Source organism: Jaculus jaculus, chromosome 9, assembly GCF_020740685.1.
Source record: "Jaculus jaculus isolate mJacJac1 chromosome 9, mJacJac1.mat.Y.cur, whole genome shotgun sequence".
NCBI classification, from domain to species: Eukaryota; Metazoa; Chordata; class Mammalia; order Rodentia; family Dipodidae; genus Jaculus; species Jaculus jaculus.
Window position 1 is genome coordinate 96,926,246 of NC_059110.1, and position 17,463 is coordinate 96,943,708.

The 17,463-nt window shown below is 40.6% G+C and overlaps 1 protein-coding gene across 5 annotated transcripts in view; it reads right to left on the minus strand.

Annotated features, from left to right (window-relative positions):
• Ints2 (integrator complex subunit 2) overlaps positions 1-17,463 on the minus strand; it is a 63,991-nt gene that overhangs the window by 1,033 nt on the left and 45,495 nt on the right. For all 5 annotated transcript variants that reach the window (XM_004664524.3, XM_045159019.1, XM_045159018.1 and 2 more), the window contains exons 18-25: positions 15,744-15,945; positions 12,917-13,042; positions 11,492-11,690; positions 6,139-6,390; positions 5,471-5,578; positions 2,808-2,913; positions 1,447-1,623; positions 1-664 (exon numbers count right to left, since the gene is read on the minus strand). The exon at positions 1-664 is cut by the window's left edge and continues 1,033 nt beyond it. In XM_004664524.3, the coding sequence (XP_004664581.1) occupies positions 495-664; positions 1,447-1,623; positions 2,808-2,913; positions 5,471-5,578; positions 6,139-6,390; positions 11,492-11,690; positions 12,917-13,042; positions 15,744-15,945 (1,340 nt within the window). In that variant the 3' untranslated portion in view covers positions 1-494. The remainder of the gene's footprint in view (positions 665-1,446; positions 1,624-2,807; positions 2,914-5,470; positions 5,579-6,138; positions 6,391-11,491; positions 11,691-12,916; positions 13,043-15,743; positions 15,946-17,463) is intronic.

Here is a 17,463-nt window from a genome sequence, read left to right on the forward strand (position 1 = left end):
TGTTTCTTCACAAACTAGAATTCCAACCACATTACTACTCCTTGCATTGTCTTTGCAATTTTTGTGTATTTGATTCCTAAATGTTCCCTTCCCTAGACCCTTTTTTCGCCCTTCCGTCATTCCATCTTTGTTGAAATATGTTTAAAGCTCACAAATGAGCTAAGGCTTTCCACACATCTATATTAATAAGAAATTAAAGGACTGGCAGTCTTGTATCACTTCAAAAATTAAGTACAAGACTAAACTCCCTTCCTGATAGTAAGTTTCTTCAATGTGCTCCCAAGGAAAAAAGTTCAGCTGCTACAATATAAACACATCAGCAAAGTAGATCCAAAGACGTATCAATCAAATACAAGCAAATATAATTCTCAGAGTTCTACATTATATTTGTGTTGAACTGATCATTTCACCAATTCCAAGATATTGGGTTTAGAGCTGTTATAAGATGCAGATGCATGTTGGGTATGTGCCTCATTTTACTTGTTTCAATTTTTTCAAATTCCACTAACACTCATGTTTATTATTTCAATTATTGTGCTTTCAATACAGTGACAGAGCTGTACATCAGGATCCATACTTCCAGTATCCCTGGATCCATTTTTATAAGATGGATCTTTACAGATTTGAGACCATCCACTTGGTTTCTCTTTTATTTGTTGAAGACCTGCAAATACAGAAAGGAAAATAAATTAAGGCACAATATATGGGAATAAATTTGGCTTTATCTGAGATATTCAGATAACTCTTTTTGTTTGTTTTTTGTTTTTCAAGGTAGGGTCTCACTCTAGCCCAGGCTGACCTGGAATTCACTATGTAGTCTCAGGGTGGCCTCGAACTCAGTGATCCTACTTCTGCCGCCTCAGTGCTAGGACTAAAGTCTCATGCCACCATGCCCAGCCTAAGATAACTCTTGAAAATGAATCACCTGGCTAGGGAGAAAGCACAATTAGTAAAATGCTTGTCCTGCAAGCATGAGGACCTGAATTAGATCCTCAAAACCCACATAAAAATGCCAGATGCAGTGGTTCACAGTCGTAATCCAAGTGCTGGGAAGTAGACACAGAAGATCCTAGGGGTTCCCTGGCCAGCCAGTCTGGCCTACTTGGCGAGCTCTAGGCCAATGAATTAAAAAATTAAAAATTAAAAAATTAAAAAAAAAAAAAAAAAGGCTGGGTGTGATGGCTGATGCCTTTAATCCCAGCAAATGTGAGGGAGAGGTAGGAGGATCACTGGGAGTTTGAGGCCAGCCTGAGAATACATAATGAATTCTAGGTCAGCTTGGGCTAGAATGAGACCGTACCTTGAAAAAACAAAAACTAAAAATAAAAATAAATAAATCGGGACCATCCAAAGTTGTCCCTCTGGCCTTCACGTGCATTGAAACACAGACATGCACATAAATATGCACACGAACAATAACAAAGAAGACAATGAATTACCACTTACGTGTAATGATTGGATCAATGTCTCTTGTCTGAGTGGCAACATCTGATGCACAAACTTGCCCTATTTGAATGAGCAAAGACATAATATCTTCATATAGTGGAGGAAAGGCTCGACAAAAAGAGACCAGGCTTGGAAGGGTGGGCATGAAGAAAGCATACCGCTTTGCCTGTGTTAAAACTGTTAGAAAGAGATGACACAGAATTGATTTTAGTTATACAAATTTAACATATACAGCCTACGCACTTAATTTATACCAATGCTATGCTGGGGATTCTAGGTTATCTAGGATACTGCCCATCTTGCTTTCAGGTAACTCAGAATCTACTAGTCGGTCACCATCCATGATATAAATTTTTATTATACCCAAGCACTGTGATGAGTACATTGCATATATTATTTCCTTTCATTCTCAAAATTTCAATATACTAATTTTCATATGAAAAAACATTAAATAAACTTTAGAGGTTTAAAAAACATCATTGTCCCAAGCTAGCCATGGTGGCGCACACCTTAATCCCAGCACTCAGGAGGCAGAGGTAGGAGGACTGCCATGAGTTCAAGGCCATCTTGAGACTACATAGTGAATTTCAGGTCAGCCTGAGCTAGACTAAAACCCTACCTCAAAAACCCACCCCCTTTTGCCCCCAAAAAATCATTGTTCCAAGACTAGAGAGGTAGCAGTACAAGGCCTTGGGTTCAATCTCCAGCCCTGAGTCGGGGGAAAGAGTTCTAAATCACACAACAGTTGGTGGTTAAAGCTGGGACAGAATGCCTGAATGCAGTATAAGCCCTAAACACTACGAATTACTATGAGATAAGAACAATGAAAATTAAATGAAGTATTAAGAGAATACTGAAATTCTCTATAACTTTACAGAATTGAATATATTTACATATTTTAAGGAAGTATATTTTCACACCACTTTCTCTACAAACCAAAAAGCAATTATATCAAGATAAATCTATAATTTAAAGAAATACCTACTATATTTTTGTCTTCTTTGCATATATGACTGGTTTTCTAGAACTGAGCACTTTTAGTAAATCTTACTTTGTTTTCTACTAATGTATTCACACAGATTTGACTTCCATTTGGAAATTTTATTATATTTACTCTATGTTGATAACATTCATACATAAAATAAAAGACAATTTCTGTTCTATTAGTCTACATTACAAATCACATCTATAAATAAGTCTCAAAAGAAAACTAATGGAAAGAACAGCATAGGCTAAATTAACAGTAACACATACTGTGTCATAGTAGGTAGCAGTAATATTAAAAACTAAGTCACTAAATTCTGAAAATATATGTACTAACTTATGTTAGAATGTTTTGTTGACATTGATTGGCTACACACCTGTTAGCAAAGTCCCCATGACATTGACTGCTAAGCGAGCCACACTTAGTGACTTTGGAAGTGCATACTGGATACACAGGTGAGAAAGCAACTGGATGGCAAATATCTGTAATACATAATCCAAAGGTAACATATTTCTTAAGAAAATTTCCAAGTATAAAAATTAAAAATGGTAGCAGGTATAGTGGTACCCACCTTCAATCTCAGTACTTGGAAGGCAAAGGTAGGAGGATCACTGTGAGCTCAAGGCCAGTGTGGGACTACATTATGAATTTCCAGGTCAGCCTAAACTAGAGTAAGAACCTATCTTGAAAAAGACAAAAACAAAAAAGAAATCATAAAATGGGGCCTAGGAAGATGGCTCAGTAGATACAGCACTTGCCACTTGAGCCTGAGTACCCAAGCTCAATCCTCGGACAACATGTCAAAAGGAGAAAACACCACCAGCCCAAAGCCATGGCAGGCTCTGTAACCCCAGCATGCTTGAGGTGAGATGGGAGGTAGGAGTTTTCCACAAACACAGCCAAGAGGATAACAGCAGCACAGTGAGATGGAGAAAAACACTGCCCCAAATGAGGAGGAGTGACTCCAACGAGCCTGGAAGCTGTCCCTGACCACCACACATGTGCCATGGCACGTTTAGTGGTTTGACTCAGGTGTCCCCAACTTTAGGTGTTCTGAATGCTAGGTTCCCAGCTGATGGAGATTTGGGAATTAACACCTCCTGGAGGCAGTGTATTGTTGGGGGAGGAGTACGGGTGTTATAGACAGTTTCCCCTTGCCAGTGATTGACACACTCTGCTGTTGCTCTTGTCCACTTTATGTTGGCTAGGGGACAATGTCCACCCTCTGCTCATGCCATCGTTTTCCCCTGCCATCATGGAGCTTCCCCTCAAGCCTGTAAGGCAAAATAAACCTCTTTTTCCCACAAGCTGCTCTTGGTTGGGTGATTTCTACCAGCAATGTGAACCTGACTACAACAGTAAAGTGGTACCGAGCAGTGGGATTACTGCTAGACACCTGACTGTGTGGCTTTGGCCTTGTGGAGCTGATTTTCAAGAGGAATGTGGAAGGATTTGAAACCTTGGCCTAAGAGATGCCTTGCAGTGCTGTAAGTACAGCTTGATGGACTATTCTGGTCAGAGTTGAAAGACCTGAATGCAGTAAGAACTATGGACTGTGAGGTTTGGCTTATGAGGATGAGAAAGAGCTTTGCTTGGACTGGGCTACTAGTTTATGTGAGAAGCTTGCTCTTATGCCCATGTCCTGAGAAGTTGTGCAGGGTTGCTTTGAGTAGAAATGAACTGATATAACTAGAGGGATGTGGCACAGAGAAAAAAAATCTTTGGGTGAACTGCTGCCCATTCAGCTGCAACTGAGAGATTACAACTTTGAGACTGGGCCAGCTGACCTGCACTGGGGCAATAGGAAAAATGAAGACTCTTTTAAAGGGGCCTGAGTATTCAAGAAGAGTCCTGTTCTTCAAAGTCTACTTTATTTCCCCTGGATTAACAAACTGGCACCCTACCTGGTATTGTGGAGTATAAGAAATGCAGGAAAGAGAGGGTCACTGAGTTTGCAACACACCTTGTGTTTTGGAAATGGCCATGGGCAGTGTGAAGCAGGTTTATTGAATGCCTGCATGAAGACCCCCATGGGGTCATAAGGATGAACTGTGGCTTGCAGTGGAGACCCAGTGGAGATGACAGGACCCCACAATGGCTACCAAAGAGAGCTGCAGCCCCAGATGAAGTTTCCAGGACTGCGAGTAGCCTAGCTGGAGGGGTGGAATTGGAACTCCAGAGCCTTGTTGCTGGTTAGAATTATTGGACTTGGAGACTTGTCACTGGCTAGAGTTGTTAGACTTGAAGCTACAGAGTTTGATGTTTACCCTGGTTGTTTTAAATCTTGTATTAGTTGAATATTTCTTTGCTATACCCAATGGCATCTTTTGCAGTGTGAATGTTTTATTCTGTGCCATTATGGGCTTGGGGGGGGGGGAATTTTTGGAATTATGGCTCAGTTAGAAGATCTTGGACTATGGGGATGTATGAACATCATTGGAATTGGTAAACACTATGGGGTCTTTTAAAGTTGGATGAATGTACTGTATTTTACATCATGTATGGTTATCAGTTTATGGGGGCTAGAAGTGGAAAGTGGTGGTTTGATTAAGGTATCCTCCATAAACTTATATGTTCTGAATGCTAGGTACCCAGCTGATAGGAGATTTGGGAATTAATGCCTCCTGGAGGGAGTGTTATTGTTGGGGTGGGCTTATGGGTGTTATAGCCAGTGTCCTCTTGCCAGTGTTTGGCATACTCCTCCTGTTTCTATTGTCCACCAGATGTTGGCCAGGGGTTGAAGTCCACTCTCTGCTCATGCCATCGTTTTCCCCTGCCATCATGGAGCTTCCTCTCAAGTCTGTAAACCAAAATATACCTCTTTTTCCCACAAGCTGTTCTTGGCTGGGTGATTTCTACCAGCAATGTGAACCTGATGGCAACAGCACGTGTGCCTACAATCTTACACCCAAGAATATATATGCAGGTGTACATTCACGCAAACATAAAATCAATTTTAAAAAATTGTAAAATGTCTTCTATAACTACCAAGACTACAAAGTGATAAAACTTTTCTTCAAGTTCCAAAATGTTCATTACCTGTTTCTCCAGCTCTGGCTGTGCAATAAGCTCAGGAATAAAATCCAGACAGATGTGCATAGATGGGATGCCTGCGACTGTCAGGGGCAGAAGTTCACATGGATAGCCCTAGCTCAACAGGAAAGGGAGAACAGGGGAGAAAGATCATTACTCCAAGTCACAGATGGCACACGAGCGAGGATTTCACTTCAGCATGCTATACAGTATTTGAATATACATCCTGGAATTTCACTTTTTGGAAATATGAAAACAGAGACAAATGATTTGAATACTCTGTTACTACTCAAAATTTGGATTTTCTCCATATTACAAGACTGTGCTTATCTCTTTTTTAAATGATCCCTACAAACTTAGTATACAAAGTCCCCAGGAAAAAGAAAGTTCAACCTTGAAGTATCATTCTTTGATGGGGCTGAAGGGATGGCTTAGCGGTTAAGAAGTTTGCCTGTAAAGCCGAAGGACCAAGGCTTGATTCCCCAGGACCCACGTTAGCCAGATTCACACGGTGATACATGCAGCTGGATTCATTTGAAGTAGCTAGGAGGCCCTGGTGCACTCATTCTCTCTCTCTCTCTCTCTCTCTCTCTCTCCCCCACTCCCTCTTTCTGTCAAATGAATAAAAATAAAATATTTTTGAAAAAAAAGAAGTGTCATTCTTGAAAACACACCTGAAAGTGAACAAGTTTAGCAATGTTGGGATCCGCAATGTACATTTGGTGCAACAGACAACAGATAAGGCACTGAACTTCTCGAAGGTTACAAAGCAGGTTGTCTTCCCCTTCCTCCATTTCCTTATTCGGAGTGCTGCTGGTAATGACACTTGGAATGTTCCTTGGGGAGATTTCTGGATTGACCCCTCTTGCTTTCTCCTCTTCAGTAGGGAGACAAATCTCTAAGAGGATCTGCACGGCCGCACTATCCTACAAGGAAATCAAATAGGGATTGTAAGAAGTCTCTCAGAAGTTGATCTGAAAACAAACCTAATTTTTTTTTCCACATAAACAGACATGCCAGATTACTTTCTCTGAAAATATACAACACCATAAAATAGTGGTTCTCAAAGCAGAACTAACCAATTTATACAGCAGATATTCTATTTTTAGGGTTATGAACAAGCGAAAAATCTGAATAAAATAGATATCCTGCCATAAAAATTAACATAGAGTTCGAGGCCACCCTGAGACTACAAAGTGAATTCCAGGTCAGCCTGAGCTAGAGTGAGACTCTACCCAAAAAAACAAAAATATCTTTAAACACATTGGGTAATTTAGGGTGCTCATATATCTCTAACAGGACCCACAGATCTTCAGTTGAAGAATACTATAAGGGTATTATGAATCATTGACATCCAAAATAGGCCCTAGTTAGGATTTCTCCTCCTTCCTCTTCATCTACTTTCTTGGGATTGTATCTAATATTTTCTTTCTCCATGTCATTTCAGAAAACAGTAGCTTGGGGGGTGATCATCTGAGCCTCTTATAAATGAAAGGCAGCAGTAAACACACTCATGTGGCAGGAATGAGTTAAAAACAGAAAATGTATGGCATGCCCCTCTGAAAGACAACCATTTCCTAGAGTAGAAGAAAACAAAAACTTGTCCTAAATCCCAGACTCAAGAGGCTGAGGCCAGCCAGGGCTACAAAAACAAGGCTGGAGAGATGGCTTCATGGTTAAGGTGCTTGCCTGCAAAGCCAAAGGACCCAGGTTGATTCACCAGGACCCAAGTAAGCAAAACACACAAGATGGCACATGCGTCTAGAGTTCTTTTGCAGCACCTGGAGACCCTGGCATGCCCATTCATTCACCTTCTCTCTGTGTTCCTCTCTCTCTCTCTCTCTCAAATAAAGTAGAAAAAAAAAACAAAAGTATTGGGTATAGTGGTACAAGCCTTTAATCACAGCACTGAGGAGGGTGAGATAGGAAGTCCACCATGAGTTTGAGGCCAGCCTGGGACTACAGAGTGAGTTCCAGGTCAGCTTGGGCTACATTAAGACCCTACATCAAAAAACACAGAAAAGAGCCGGGCGTGGTGGCGCACGCCTTTAATCCCAGCACTCGGGAGGAAGAGGTAGGAGGATTACTATGAGTTCGAGGCCACTCTGAGACTACATAGTGAATTCCAGGTCAGCCTGGGCTAGAGTGAGACCCTACCTTGAAAAACCAAAAAAAAAAACAAAAAAATCACAGAAAAGAAAACAATAACAACAACAAAACACAGGTCACACAGGCATGGGGGCACACACCTTTAATCCTTTAATCCCAGCACTCAGGAGGCAGAGCTAGAAGGATCACCTGAGTTTGAGACCAGCCTAAGACTACATAGTGAGTTCCTGGGCTAGAGTAAGACCATACATTAAAAAAAAAAAAAAGAAAGAAGAAAGAAAGAAAAACACAAAAAAGAAAACCTAATAATTATAAAATAAAATTAGTTACTTGACAACCTATGCTTAAGGGATTTGTGTGTGTGTGTGTGCGTGTGTGTGTGTGTGGAGTGTATGCACACAGGTAAAGGCCTGGGAATGTAGGGTGTCCTCTTCTGCTTTATTTCTGTGAGACACAGACTCACACTGATCCTGGAGCTGCCATTTTTAGTCAGAAGGGTTGAGCAGAGAGCCCCAGCAATTGGACTGTCCCCATGCCTCTCAGGAAAGGGGTTACAGACACATGTGGCCGCCCTCAGTTTTTACATGGGCGCTGGGACAAGTGCGACAAATGCTCTTACCCACAGAGCCACCTCCGCAGTCCTGGTTTAGGGGTGTCAGGTAGCTGTTATTTTGTTTGGTTTTTCTTGTAGTTTCTGGAACCAAGGGCTGGGCATGCATCCTAGCTAATTGTATAGCCTTAAAAAAAAATCACTTAACTCTTCTGTGTCTCAATTTCCTAATTATAAAAATGGAAACAATTGCTGGGCATGGTGGTGCACGCCTTTAATCCCAGCACTCGGGAGGCAGAGGTAGGAGGATTGCCATGAGTTCAAGGCCACCCTGAGACTCCATGGTGAATTCCAGATCAGCCTGAGCTAGAGTGAGACCCTACCTCAAAAAAAAAAAAAAAAAAAAAAAAAAAGGAAATGATACTCTAACACATAGGGCAGTTGTAAAACTTAATGAGTTAATATATAAAAAACTTAGACAAGCACCCAACATATAGTAACCTTTATGCAGCTATTAGGGCTCAAAGTGATGTCCTAATTGTTAGGGATAGACCTCGGAATTGCTTTAAAGTAATATTAGATAATAAAATATCTCCATCAAAGAGTGAGGTAGCACCTGATAATCAAATGTATTAACACATCTACAGTAAAGATACCAGTAACTGCAAGGTAAGATCAAACCTTTTTGTTTTGTTTTGGTTTTTGATATAGGGTCTCACTCTAGCCCAGGCTGACCTGGAATTGACTATGTAGTCCCAGGCTGGCTTCAAACTCACAGCAATCCTCCTCCCTAAGCCTCCCACGTCCTGGGATTAAAGGCATGCACAACTATGCCCTGCAGAAACCGTTAATGGTATAGACTCAATTCAGGTAGATTTTGGGCATTTTTGGTGTTTTGGTTTTTTTTTAATAAAGTTGCTAATCTTATTTTTCTTTTTTTCCCCATACATTTATTTATTCATTAGAGAGACAATGGGTTGCCAGGGCCTCCAGCCATTGCAAATGAACTCCAGACACATGCACCATCATAAGCATCTGCCTTACAGGAGTTTTGGGGAATTCAACCTAGGTCCTTAGACCTTGCAGGCAAGTGTCCTTAACTGCTAAGCTATCTCTCCAACCCAGGTAAAAGTTTATCACAAAAGTAGTTCACATCAGGCCAAGATTTTCTGACAACAGAATTACAAAATAAATACTCCATTTTCATAACTTTTTGGATTTCTTTTTTGTTTGTTTGTTTTTTTAAAGATTTCATTTTTATTTGTTTATTTATTAGAGACAGAGAGAGAGTAACAAAGGGCCTCCAGCCACTGCAAACGAACTCCAGACATATGCACCACCATGTGCATCTGGCTTATGTGGGACCTGGAGAATCGAACTGGGGTCCTTAGGCTTAACAGGCATGCGCCTTAACCACTGCACCATCTCTCCACCCCACTTTTTGGATTTCTATGGTAAAGATAAGGGTTGAAGACCTACATTGTTACTACTATTTCTCTTATTACCAATGAGATTTCAGAAAATCTGCTTCAAACTAAGAAATGCTTTTTACCTTGAAGACTTCAAATTGCTTAACATTTTAGCATGACAGATTAATTACCTTATTCAAAAATGGCTGAGATTTTAACTTATACAAAATTTTGAAAGTTGACTTCTCATACTGTCACAGTATTTATCACTGCCTGACATTATATCTTTAATTGTTTTTCTGTTTATTTTTCTACAATATTTGGTTTTCTTTTCTACCATTTGATCTTAAGAAGTAAATAACCAAGGATTTTGCCTTCTTTTTCTTTTTTTTTTTTAAATATTTTTTGTTCATTTTTTATTTATTTATTTGACAGCAACAGACACAGGGAGAAAGACAGATAGAGGGAGAGAGAGAGAATGAGCGCGCCAGGGCTTCCAGCCTCTGCAAACGAACTCCAGACGCGTGCACCCCCTTGTGCATCTGGCTAACGTGGGACCTGGGAAACCGAGCCTCGAACTGGGGTCCTTAGGCTTCACAGGCAAGCGCTTAACTGCTAAGCCATCTCTCCAGCCCGATTTTGCCTTCTTTACCAGAGTATCCCTACTTCTTAGAATGGACACCATTAGGTGTCTAATAAATATGTGTTGAATATGTGAAGATGTAACTTTAGGCCAAGCATGGTGGCACAAACCTTTAATCCCAGCACTTGGGAGGCTGAGGTAGGAGGACCACTGTGAGTTCAAGGCCAGCCTGGGACTACATAGTGAATTCCAGGTCAGCCTGGGCTAGAGTGAGACTCTACCTTGAAAACAACAACAAAGGACATAACTGCTAGAGAGATGGCTTGGCAGTTAAGGCCCTTGCCTACAAAGCCTAAGGACTCATGTTTGACTCTCCAGGTCCCACATAAGCCAGACACACAAGGTGACATAAGCACACAAGGTCACACCTGCACACAAGGCGGCACACTCATATGGAGTTCAACTGCAGTGGCTGGAAGCCCTGGCACACCAAGTCTCTCTCTCTCTCTCTATCTCTCATAAGAATAAAATAACAATTAAAAATAAAGTAAAGGCTGTAACAGTTATAACTTTGGAACTATTTAAGCCTTGTACTTTATTAAAATATAAACCTTATTTAAGACTAATAAATGTTCATCATTAGGGCTTGAGAGATGGTTTAGTGGTTAAAGTGGTTGCCTACAAGGCCTAAGGACCCAGGTTTGATTTCCTAGTACCCATGTAAGCCAGATGCACAAGGTGGTGCATGCATCTGGAGTTCATTTGCAGTGGCTAGAAGCTCTAGCATGCCAATTCTATCTGCCTGCCTTTCCCTTTCTCTCTCTCTCTCTCTCTCTCTCTCTCTCTCTCTCTCTTTCTTTTTAATAAATAAGTAAATAAAAATGTTTTCTTTAAAATTTCATCATGAAGATTATTTATGGTTTCAGTAAGAGTTTATCTACTATCAAGGAGCCAAGGTAACATTATTATAATAGACACTATACAGAAATGAATAAACAATGTCAACAACATACACAAGGACATGAGGTATAATCTGTTGACTGGATTTTTTTTCTTTTTTTAATTTTTATTAGCATTTTCCATGATTATAAAAAAATCCCATATTAATTCCCTCCCTCCCCCCCCCACTTTCTCCTTTGAAATTCCATTCTCCATCATATTACCTCCCCATAACAATCATTGTACTTACATATATACAATATATACCTATTAAGTACCCTCCTCCCTTCCTTTCTCTTCCCTTTATGTCTCCTTTTTAACTTAGTGGCCTCTGCTACTAAGTATTTTCATTCTCACGCATAAGCCCAGTATTGACTGGATTTTATGAGTAATAAAACCCTTCTCTTTTGACTAAATTTTACTTTAGCAAAATTTACCTGAGCAGCCAGTAACGCATTTTTCAGTTCTTCTCTAGTAACTTCTGGGGCATCTGTCTGTCCAACCAAACCTATTGTATTATTCTGGGAAGGCCTATCTTGCTCTGCTGTTTCCTTTAGATGGGCACTGAGGTATGCTTTAGATGCAAGGAGATAACCATTCAGCATGTGTAGAGTAATATCCATCAGTGGAGGGCACCTAAACAAAGAAAAAGAAAAGAATATGAATTTAGCTTGTTGTGGTGGCGCACGCCTTTAATCCCAGCACTTGGGAGGCAGATGTAGGAGGGTCACAGTGAGTTCGAAGCCATCCTGAGGATACAGAGTGAATTCCAGGTCAAGCTGGGCTAGAGTGAGACCCTACCTCGAACAAAAAAAAAAAAAAAAAAGTTCACTATCTGGGCTAAATTCCTTTTTTAACATGTGGGCAGAAATGGTATTATTCTTTATTGGTCTTGATTGTGAGAGAGAAAAGAGCCACTATTGATGGTTATCAAACCAAGAATGACCTTTCTCTAATGTTATATTTTATTGATCAGATGTTAAATATTAAGCAGAATGTTATCTATGAATACATAGAACTAAAAAAGGAAGGGACTAGGGAGATGACTCAGCAGTTAATGGTCCTTAGTTGCAAACCTTGCTGTTCTGGGTTCAATTCCTAAGAAACCCACATAAAGCTGTATGCAAAAGGTAGCACAAGCATCTGGCATTCATTTGCAATGGCAAGAAACTCTGCTGCACACACACACACATAAAAACTCAGCAACAAGGCAGGCGTGATGTGCACACCTTTAATCCCAGCACTCTGGAGGCAGAGGTAGGAGGATCACCATGAGTTCAAGGCTACTCTGACACACTACAGAGTGAATTCCAGGTCAGCCTGAACCAGAGTGAGATGCTACCTCATAAAACCAAAAAAAAAAAAAAAAAAAAAAAAAGTCACCAACAGGACTAGAGAGATGACTTAGTGGTTAAGTGTTTGCCTGCAAAGCCTAAGGACCTATGTTCAAATCCCCAGATCCCACAGAATGCAAATGCCTAAGTGACGCATCTGCAAGGTCGCATATGCACACAAGGTGGCACATGCGTCAGGAGTTTGATTACAGTGGTTGGATACCCTGGGCAACCAATTCAATCTCTCCTGCACTCTCTCGTTGGAAAAAAAAAAACAGTATGTTGGCCTTGTCTCAAAAAAACTAAAACAAAGAACAAATCAACACCTTTAATCCTAGCACCTGGGAGGCAGAGGTAGGAGATCACTGTGAATTGGAGGCCAGCCTGGACTACAGAGTTAGTGCTAGATCAGCCTGGGCCAAAATAAGGCCCTACCTTGAAAAAAAAAATTTTAATTGAACTTCTTCAATTCCTTTCAATTCTCCAAATATAAGTATATTATAAAAATGATACTCAAATGAAACATACCTGTGAACCCTGCGATCACACCTCAGGACAATGAGAGGATCTATCATCAGGTCATTCTGGGTATACTTCTGTTGTCGTACATACTTTATGGAAGGTTGCAGTGCATTAACGGTCATTACCCACAGCCTGATGAGAAAACGATCACAAGTTCAAAACAGCTGTATTATAACTGAAATCTAGTCATATAGTTATTTTTTTTATTAAAGAAAAGTTTTCAAGAAAAAAATAGGTATAATTGAATTTTGAAAAATTAACATCATAAAGCTGGGTATAGTGGCTCAGACTACGATCCCAGCAACCTAGAATAAAAACTTGAAGTAAGGCTGGGTGTGGTGGTGCACACCTTTAATCCCAGCACTTAGGAGGCAGAGGAGGCAGAGGATCGCTGTGAGTTGGAGGCCACCCTAAGACTACATAGTGAATTCCAGGTCAACCTAGACCAGAGTAAAACCCTACTTAGAAAAATTAAAAAAAAAAAAGTCAAGTAAATTCTCAATCCTATCATGCTTGGTAGGAAGGAAGGTGGGATGGTAGGAAAGATGGAAGGAAATACTCCTTAGAAATGAAGAACATAAAACATTCAGATACAAAGGAGCTATTAAATATTAAGAATATGCTGGGTGTGGTGGGGTACACCTTTAATCTCAGCACTCAGGAGTTGGCAGTCAGAGGGAGGAGGATCTCTGTGAATTCAAGACCAGCCTAGTACAATAGTGAGAATTCCAGAATAGCCTGGGATAGAGTGAAGACCCTACCCCCTTCCCTCCAAAAAAAGTCCCAGGCCAAAAAAAAAAAAAAAAAAAAAGGGCCAAGCATGGTGGCTCATCACTTTCAATCTCAACACTCAACACTCAGAAGGTAGGAGGATCGCCATGAGTTGAGGCTACCCTGAGACTACATAGTGAATTCCAGGTCAGCCTGGGCTAGAGAGAGACCCTACCTCAAAAATAAACAAATAAAAGCCGGGCGTGGTGGCGCACGCCTTTAATCCCAGCACTCGGGGAGGCAGAGGTAGGAGGATCACTGTGAGTTCAAGGCCAGCCTGAGACTACACAGTGAATTCCAGGTCAGCCTGGACTAGAGTGAGACCCTACCTCAAAAAACCAAAACAAACAAATAAATAAAAAGGAGAGCTGGAGAGATGGCTTAGCAGTTAATCCCTTGCCTGCAAAGCTTAAGAATGCTTGTTTGAATCACCAGTGATGCAGGCGTGCAATGTCACACATGCACACAAGGGGGTGCACATGTCTGAAATTTGTTCACAGCAGCTGAAAAGCCCTGGCATACCCATTCTCTCTCTCTCAAAAATAAAATAATAATAAGAAGAAGAATATTTAGCCAGGCATGGTGGTGCACACCTTTAATTCCAGCACTGGAAGGCCGAGGTAGGAGGACTGCCATGGGTTTGAGGCCACCTTGAGATTACATAGTGAATTCCAGGTCAGCCTGGGCTAGAGTGAGACCCTACCTCAAAAAAACAAAATAAATAAATAAATATTTAAAAGAAAAAAGAAAGTGAAAGAAAGAGGGAATTGACCAAAATATATTCCATAATTCAACTGTAAATATCATTTATGCAATCAATAGGAATATTGAACATTGCTTTAGCCAAAAAATCATATATTGTCTGTATTGGAAGACAAGGGTAAAGGGTAATCACAAGAGAAGAAGTAGGTAAGACAGCTAAACCTCCATTTTGAATAATAGAAAGTTCACTGATAAGCACATTACTGGGCTATAATGAAGGGATGTAAATGCTGCAAGTTGTTGTCTGTGGAAAGCCGGTCTAAAATAGAAAGGTGTGAGACAGACTGTATGTATATTTATTAATTTGACACAAGCAAAACTTGAATACAGAAAATACACATGGGCTAGAGAGATGGCTTAGCGGTTAAAGCACTTGCCTGCAAAGCTAAAGGATCCAGGTTTGATTCCTCAGGACCCAAGTAGATCTAGATGCACAAGGTAGCGCATGTATCTGAAATTCATTTGTAGTGGCTAGAGGCCCTGGTGCACACACTCTCTCCCTCCCTCCCTCCTTCTCTCTCTCTCTCTCTCTCTCAAGTAAATAAATAAATAAAATATTTATGCCAGGCATGGTGGCACACACCTTTAATCTCAGCATTTGGAAGGCAGAGGTAGGAGGATCGCCCTGAGTTTGAGGCCATCCTGAAACTACATTGTGAATTTCAGGTCAACCTGGACTAGAGTGAGACCCTACCTCAAAAAAATAAAAAAACAAAAAAAAATTAGAAAATATACATAGTCCCACTCCCCAGACAAAATCAAACTGGCGGGATAAGTTCAACTAGGTCTTCTGAATTTTACAAGTGGCTGCTATTGCTGAGATACTCTATGAGCCCGCACAGATCTACTGACTAAACACAAGGTAAGCACTCCAAACACTGCTCCAGTGGAACCATCTGAGGGATATGTTGACAACCTGGAGTGAGCCTTGCTCTCATCACAGATTTTCAAATTTGATTGGCATGGCTTACAACCTGGACAGCAGGAATTTCTAAACCACTCCAGGGGAGTTCAATATGCAGCACAATTTGGAAAAAGTACAATGATGTACACAACGATGATCACAATCACAATAAGCCACAAATTCCTATACACTACCTTAAAAGAACTTCCTCAGAGAAAACAGTTTCTGATTCTTAAAATATAATAAATCACTATTAGACTTCAGAGAGGAATTATTTTGTCACATGATAAACAAATGTTACTATGTGGTCTTATGAAGGCTTTCATTTCAATAACTATGTTTAGTGTCCATTGTGACTGGTATAAACACTATATATGTAACAATACACAGATTTACCTTCTTGGCATCACAGTATTAAGAACCATCCATAATTTGTTGACTGTTTGAAGAACTCTCCGGGGAACCCCTGAACTCAGCAGCTGGTTCATATTGGATGTTAACACTTCTGCATATGGTATAAGTTCACTGGCAGACAGTAGAGTCAAGTGTTCTATAATCTGCATTACTTGTGTATAACTTACTGGGACAGCTGAAAATGCTAAAAACAAAGAAAATTTTGTAATCATGATCTAAATTCTATAAAATTTACCAAACAGGAAATATTGCTCTCTTAGGCCAACCAAATAAAAAAAGGGGAGGGGGTAGAGAGATGGCTTAGGGGCTAAGGTATTTGCCTGCAAAGCCAAAGGATCCAAGTTCTATTCCCCAGGACCCACGTAAACCAGATGCACAAATAGCCACATGAGTCTGGAGTTCATTTGCAGTAGCTAGAAGCCCTGGCACACCCATTCTCTATCTTCCCCAGACACATACACACTCCCTCTTTCTTTCTCTCTCTCTCTCTCTCTCCCTCTCCCCCCCATAAATAAATAAAAATTTAAAAACAATCAGTGTTTCTGAGAGTAAAACTTCCATGTGTAGCCACAGTTTGCACTAAAGCTAATATAAAAACCTTTAGAAAAATTCATGGAAGGCTAGAGAGATGGCTTAGTAGTTAAGACACTTGCCTATGAAGCCTAAGAAACCAGGTTCAGCTCAGCTCCCCAGTACCTACATAAGCCAGATGCCCAAGGTGGTGCATGCATCTTCAAGGTGGCTGGAGCCCTTGGTGCACCCATTCTCTCCTCTCTCTTCTCCCTCTGCCTGCCCCCATCTCAAATAAATAAAACTAAAATAAAGGGCTGGACAGATAGCTTAACGGTTAAGGCGTTTGCCTGCGAAGCCAAAGGACCCATGTTCAATTCCCTAGAAGCCACATAAACAAGATACACAAAGGGCACATGCATCTGGAGTTCGTTTGCAGTGTGGCTGGAGGCCCTGACATGCCCATTCTTTCTCTGTCTGTCTCTCTTCTCTCTCTCTCTCTCTTTCTCTGCTTGCAAATAAATATTTTTAAAAAACTAAAATAAAAAAAGACTTAAATAGGGCTGGAGAGATTGCTTAGCAGTTAAGACACTTGCTTACAAACCTCAGGACCTATGTTCAACTCTCCAGATCCCAGTTAGCCAGAAACACAAAGGCAAGTGCAAGGTTGCACATGCCCACTAGGTGGCATAAGCATCTGGAGTTTGACTTCAAGTGCCTAAAGCCCTGACATAATTCTCTCTCTTGCTCTCTAAAAAAAAAAAGTTAATGAAAATCCGGCACACGCCTTTAATCCCAGCACTCGGGAGGCAGAGGTAGGAGGATCGCCATGAGTTCAAGGCCACCCTGAGACTACAGAGTTAATTCCAGGTCAGCCTGGACCAGAGTGAGACCCTACCTCAAAAAAACAAAAAAATTTAATGAAAGAAAAAACATATATATAAAATATATTAAAAATAAATAAATTCATGGAGAGCAGCTGTTATTTCATAAAGAACAAAAGTGTTATTATAAAAACCACATTAATAGGCTGGGCTTGGTGGCTCAGCCTTAGAATCCTTCCACTTGGAAAGTGGAGGCAGGGGATCAGAAGTTCAAGTACTCAGCTACACAGCAAGTTCAAGAAGGGACAAGCTACATGAGAGCCTTCTAAAAGAAACAAAACAAAACAAAAAAACATATTCTTAGGCAA